Source organism: Vicia villosa, linkage group LG3 (genome assembly GCF_029867415.1).
Source record: "Vicia villosa cultivar HV-30 ecotype Madison, WI linkage group LG3, Vvil1.0, whole genome shotgun sequence".
NCBI lineage: Eukaryota > Viridiplantae > Streptophyta > Magnoliopsida > Fabales > Fabaceae > Vicia > Vicia villosa.
In genome coordinates, this window is record NC_081182.1 from 12,529,812 (window position 1) to 12,536,311 (window position 6,500).

A 6,500-nucleotide genomic window follows, 5' to 3' on the forward strand; every position below is an offset into this window, starting at 1 on the left:
TAAACAAAAGGTACATAAAGTGTTTGTGACCTCTATTTTGCTAGGGTGGCGTAAGAATATTTCTTTCGTACTATTATATCTATCACTCTCATTGTGATCGTTGGGAACAAACGACTGGATTTCCGTCTACTATCATACTCTTCAACGGATCTCCATTACAAGCGTATTACTTCAAATTAAAAGAATATTAAATTGAAGTTTAAGATCAAAAGAAACTCTCTCTTAAAGAATACTATACAACAGAATAATATATTTTGTATTCTACGGCGGTTGGTATTATTCACAGGAACAATTGCCCATGTTTTCAGGCTATGGAAAGTATCTCTGTATGATGTCTAAAACATTTACATCTTTCTATCCATTGGGAACTTACCGCTGGTGAAGGAAATGACTTTTGTAACACCCCATTTCTACCCGGCGAATATTAATTAAAATCAGGGTTACATGATGAATAGGATGCTACAATTTCAACTTGCTTTCTTTAAGACACCAGTTTAAGAAGTTGGTATGACGAATAAATTATGGCTTATATTGCTATGCTATATGCCCGACATGTCAGATGGGTTCTGAGCAAAGAGATCAATGTTTAGTAACACCATTATAAGCTTCACATTTGTTTCTTCTTCTAAAGTACCAAGTTCAGTGATTTGACGGGGGATATTATCTTATCTATACTTCTTTTATTTCTTCTAAGGGGGTCACTCGTCTCTCACCTAAATCTTATTTGGGATCTAGATTGGTCATGCTTTTGGAAAAATTTAGATTATGGGGAACTATTAGGGGTGGATGGGGCATGACATTAGCTCTTTCCTATTTAAGTATTTAAGTTTCATATTGTCTTGGTAACAATTAGAGACACAAGCAAACCACCACCAAATACATTAGAAAGAGCTAATGTCATGTCCCATCCACCCCAATGTCAAGCTTGTAACTAAGAAAAAATGTATCTAAAAATATCTTTTTGAAACAATTAGAGACACAAACATCCACAACCAAACATAAACTATAGATTTCAAAATTAACGTAATTGAAATGAATAATGAATACATCGTAAAAATAAGCATACATGATATATATAAATAAAATTGACATAGAACTATAATTCTTTAATTTTTGGTTTCATAAAAAATTAGAAGAGAGTATTTTTTTTAGATATTCTAGAGATTTGAAAGTGAGAATGATGAAGTAGGATAGAAGAATAATACTGCATACCATAAAGATCCATAAAAAGAAAATTCCTACAAACCTTTAAAAAAATTAAAACTAAAAATTGAGAAGTCCTAAGATATGGGAGAGGTGTAATGAGAATTGTCCTTTATAATATCTCTTGTGCTTTCCATATTACTAAATGGAGTTGGCCCAAATTAATCATAGCACACACACAATTTAATTGCTCCTTTCTATTTAGGAAATTGTTCACACACCACCATTTATTTATTTATTTTTGTGTGTGTTGATTTTCCCTTTTTTTTCCTTCTAATTAATGGGTGCAAGTTTAAAATTTAGTTAATTCACTGACTGTCGCATAATAAATTGCATGCAAGAGTTTTAAAAGTAAATAGAAAAAATTGCTCTACAATCTAGTCAAATAGCACCTAGCTTAAAAAAAAAAAAACCCTCCTTTGTCTGTTGCGACTACAAAATTTATCAACCAGAATTTTTGAGTAAATCTCAAAATTATAATGTTTTATGTGAATGTCATGCATCAATGTTTCTATTGATAGGTGCTGATACATGTTTGACCTCCTACACTTTCTAAAAATAACTAAACATTCATCTTTGTGTGTTACAATAAACTCTCTCTTGCAATATTCGGAAAATCAGAAGGTTGTCTTGATTACTGTTCGCATTCGCTTGACGACGAGGGAGACGTCCAGTTCACCCCATTTGAAGTCAAGAACGACGAAGATTTAGCGGTTTTGTGGACAACTTTCGACCAATTTTCTTCGAAGGGTCCGATCGAGTTGGATGCGAAACTTCAAAGATCGAGAGCCGATGTTATCAAAATATTGACCCATCCTCAACTACCCGTGTTTAACAATATGTAACTTTAAAATCATGTTGATCTATCTTTGTAATTTCGATTATTTATGATAAATCGAAACTTTGTTCGTTTGTTTTTTGTTTTCTGCATCAGACAATATTTCGGAAGTGCATCTCCGAATGCACATTTTTTCTGGAAAAAAAGGTGATTTTCGGAGATACATTTTCTAAAACACTTTTTTTTGTTGAAAAAAAATGATTTCGGAGATGCATTTCTGAATTTTTTTTTTTTTTAAAAATAAGGTATTTTTGGAAGTGCACATCCGAAATCATATTTTTTTCAGAAAAAATGTGCATTCGAAGATACACTTCTGAAATATGAGGACGTTTTAAGAATTTCGCACAAGTTTCTAAGAAGGTTGGGGGTGGATAAAAAAAATTGTCTAAAATTTAGTTGATTCACTTACTGTCTCATATTAAACTGCTTACAAGAGATTTAAAAGTAAATAGAAACAAACAATTTATCAACCACAGTTTTTGAGATAATCTCAAAATTATAATGTTTTATGTGAATGTCATGCATCTATGTTTCTATTGATAGGTGCTGATACATGTTTGACCTCATACACTACCTAAAAAAACTAAACATTCATCTTTCTGTGATACAATAAACTAATTTCTATAAATATTAATATATTTAATCCGATTTTTTTTATCTTATAGTCTAATAACTGAACTAAATGAGATGTTACAGATTCGAATCTATATCTCTACAATCGAATGTTTGTTTCTGCACAATTAACAATTGAGTTTTTTTAACGGTGGAATTACACACATGTAATTGATCAAGTCTTAAATTTATCTACACGTTACATGATTCCTTTTAGTAATTTCATTTAACAAATAGATAAAATATAAATAAATTTATTAATTTGCACAAAATGCAACAATACTACACTATTTGAATGTTCACTCTCTAAAGTATACATGCAATTAATAAAATAAAATTACATATATGCGCAAAATATATAATACAACAATGATAAAATTACTATTTAAATGAATTCGTGATTCGAATAAACCATTATTCCAAGAACTCAGAGACCGTTATTGCTTATCAGTAGAGTGCTCATTTGGTCTCATATTTTTCGATTGTGCACTTCTCGATTTTTTCACTTTGGGCTTGTACTTAATTGTTTGAGCCTTTTCTAAAGTTTCCAATACTTGCTCCATAGAAGGCCTATTTTTAGGGTCAGCTTCTAAACATTGGAGAATAACTTGAGCTATTAGAAATGCTGCTGCTAATGGATATTGTTGATCCAATCTTTGATCCATTATCTTTTTGAGTTTCTTTTTGTCATGTAGAGATCCCTTTGTGTAATCCACCAAATTCATCTCATTTGTTGGCCTATTTGTGTCAAGTGCTATTAAGCCTGTTAACATTTCTAGAAGAACAACACCAAATCCATACACATCGCTTTTCACATAAAGATGACCTGTCAATAATTAATTTATTTGTCATTAGATATTTCTTCAACAACATAAAAGTAATATAATAAGTAAGGCCTGCACCATGATATACTTTAATAATTGTAATTTAATAAAAGCAATGTTATTTGGTGCTACCAACCAATTGACAAAAGTGTTTGACAAAAATTGTACGAGAACTAGTTTATTTAAGGAAGAAAAAATACAAAGTAGAATTTGGCTAAAAATATGATGTTTTAATATTCACAAATTTAGTATGACTATGTATTGTATGATTAGAACATGATCCTTTTTGCAATTCCTAATTATTTTAAAACATTTTATCTTTTACTAATTCCACACTAATACAAAAAGAAACAAAAAAAATTCCCAATTTACCTGTAGCCATGTACTCAGGTGCTGCATAACCATAAGTTCCCATAATTCTGGTAGTAACATGAGATCTACCATTGACTGGCCCAAGCTTTGCCAACCCAAAGTCAGACAACTTTGCATTGAAATCCTAACATTAATCAACAACACAAAATCAACATTGTTGAATTAATTGATTCTAATTAACCATTCATTATCACAAATTAACAACTACATACCCCATCAAGCAAAATGTTGGAGGATTTAAAGTCCCTATAAATAACAGACTTTTCTGAAGTATGCAAAAAATCCAATCCTCTAGCAGCTCCTATAGCTATCTTCATCCTTATATCCCAAGAAAGTGGTTCTGGACCTATAATTAATTTTAATCACACATTCATAAATCATAAACATCATTTCATTATCTTAATCATATACTATATACTATAAAATTAATTAATTTCTCACTTCTGAATATGTGACTTTCCAAGCTTCCCTTTTGCATGTACTCATACACAAGCAGAAACTGATCTTCCTCCCAGCAAAATCCAAGCAGTTTAACAAGATTCGGATGCGAGAATTTCCCCAAAAATTTCACTTCACTCTGCACGCAAAATATATATTATAAATTCAAATTTTTCTTATCCTACAAACAATCATAACCATACTTTATGTCTTCGGACACTTCATCGTCCATATATATTATCGTATTATATTTTAATCTTTCGCTTTTAAAAATTGGGATGTTACACTAATATAACAGAAGTATGTTAATTTTATATCTGGTGTCAGCGGATCTGACTATATAGAGAAAACTAACAAACCTGCCATTCTTGTAAACCTTGGAGACTATCGGCACTGGATTTCTTAACAGCGACAGGAATTCCAACACCAACTTTCGATGGTTTGTAAGTGTTTTTGTCAATCCATCCTTTGAAAACACGTCCAAAACCACCTTCACCTAGTACTGTGTCTGGTCTGAAGTTTCTAGTCACACTTTTCAACTCATCTAATGTAAACATTTTCAGATTCGGCGTCACGATTTTTCCACCATATTTTTCCTTATTCGCCGCTCCAACACCAACCCTTCTCTCATCACCATCTGCACCTTAATCAATAATAACTAGTTTAATTTCATCATTGACTTTAACTTCAGATGTTGAGAAAACATAAGATAAACAACAATTAATCATAAGTTCATAACCATACAATACCTGCAGAAGAATTATTGTTTTGTTGCTTTCTCTTTTTCTTACTGTCATGATTTGGATTTGCCAAACAGTTTCCCATCTCTCTTAAATTAATAATATTTATCAGATGACGACGACGAGAACGATGATGAAGAAGATGATGATGATGATGAAAGATTCTAAACCATGAACCGAAGTAATATATATTTATAATTGGAGTTGAAAGGTACAAAGTTTATTTGAAATGTTATAAGGAAAGAGAGAAGAAATTAAGGAAGATAGTGATATGTATAGATTGAAGAGAAAGAAATGAATAGGGATTGTTTGACTTTACATGCTTCTTGACTTCTAGTTCTAGTTTATAATAATAATTGGTTATTTTTGTATCTGAAATTTTTATTTGTTCAACACTTTTTGTAGTAATGTTTTGTTTTGTAAATTCTACAACTAGTTTTCTCAGCTTTTAATTTCTTTCTACATGGTCCCATACTAACATTAACATCCACATGTTCATTTGAAGACAAGTCCGGCTAGAAAACTTCCTCATCTTGACATATTCTAAACTCAATTTATAACACTATATCATCATATCTCATTTCTAGATATTCACCGACACAGGGCTTTTTTTAGTAACTTACTTGGTAAACAGATGTTACTTAGTTAGAGCTAAATCAAATACTAATCATAATAAAAAAATCATCTGAAGTGTTTTAATTTATTTGAAACCAAACTAAATCAAATTGACTGCTTGGTATACCGGTTTGAAATTATGTACTTTACCATTGCAAGATGCTATAAATTTTCCTATCATGTGGTACATGCTAAGGTATTCTACCACCATGTGGTACATGCTAAGGTGCATGGTTGACTTAGCTTAATCTTAGAAAAATTACAAGCTAGTCCCTAATTGAATGATATTTTAACTTTAGTGAGTTTTAAAGCACTAGTCATATATGTATCCTCCAAAAACTATGATTCATGAGTCAAAAGTTTTAAAACTGTTTTAAAACTGTGTAGTTGTATGAAGAAATAAATGTGAGTTTTAAGTTTTATATTGTTTATAAAACTCAATGAGAGAATTCATACACCTATCACTTTAAAGATTTTGGATGAATATGTGGTGTCTCTTTCATTTATTTAGGTAAATCTTTAACTTTTAAGTGACTTTTTGACCCAATATGAATGCTTCTTTCTTATGATAACACATCTTATCACGTACTAATACTATTTGTGCTCAGAGATTCCGGAAGTAAAATAATGGTAATATTTCCCAAAGTTATGAATTAATATGATAGTAGGCATGACCGACCCAACATATCTTGAGGCCTGAGGCGGAATTTATAATTAAATTTTTTTAATTTAATTACAATATTTTTCTAAAATTAATATATTTTAAATGTTTTAGGATGTAAAATCATTAAATTATTATAATCAATTTCATCTAATATTTTATTTTAATTGATAATAAAACTAACTCACCTAAACACT

The 6,500-nt window shown here is 30.5% G+C and overlaps 1 protein-coding gene across 2 annotated transcripts; it reads right to left on the reverse strand.

Annotated features, from left to right (window-relative positions):
• Nucleotides 1-2,914: 2,914 nt before the first annotated feature.
• LOC131654921 (probable serine/threonine-protein kinase PIX13) lies at nucleotides 2,915-5,329 on the reverse strand. 2 transcript variants are annotated; one of them, XM_058924845.1, is made up of 6 exons: nucleotides 5,037-5,329; nucleotides 4,647-4,924; nucleotides 4,291-4,426; nucleotides 4,062-4,195; nucleotides 3,850-3,973; nucleotides 2,915-3,479 (listed from the first exon to the last, which is right to left on the reverse strand). In XM_058924845.1, exons 1-6 carry the CDS (start codon nucleotides 5,110-5,112, stop codon nucleotides 3,091-3,093), a joined length of 1,137 nt encoding a protein of 378 aa, XP_058780828.1. In that variant the 5' UTR covers nucleotides 5,113-5,329; the 3' UTR covers nucleotides 2,915-3,090. The 2 variants fall into 2 exon arrangements, with proteins under 2 accessions (XP_058780828.1, XP_058780827.1); XM_058924844.1 differs by having other exon boundaries at nucleotides 4,647-4,930.
• Nucleotides 5,330-6,500: the final 1,171 nt, after the last annotated feature.

What these genes read in the sequence shown, in the direction of transcription:
- LOC131654921 (XM_058924844.1), bottom strand. Translation starts at nt 5,112, where the DNA reads ATGGGAAACTGTTTGGCAAATCCAAATCATGACAGTAAGAAAAAGAGA. An exon ending in GGAAAGTCACATATTCAGAA is followed by an intron (nt 4,196 to 4,290) that starts GTGAGAAATTAA and finishes AATTAATTATAG; the next exon opens with GTCCAGAACCACTTTCTTGG. An exon ending in CCAACATTTTGCTTGATGGG is followed by an intron (nt 3,974 to 4,061) that starts GTATGTAGTTGT and finishes GATTAATGTTAG; the next exon opens with GATTTCAATGCAAAGTTGTC.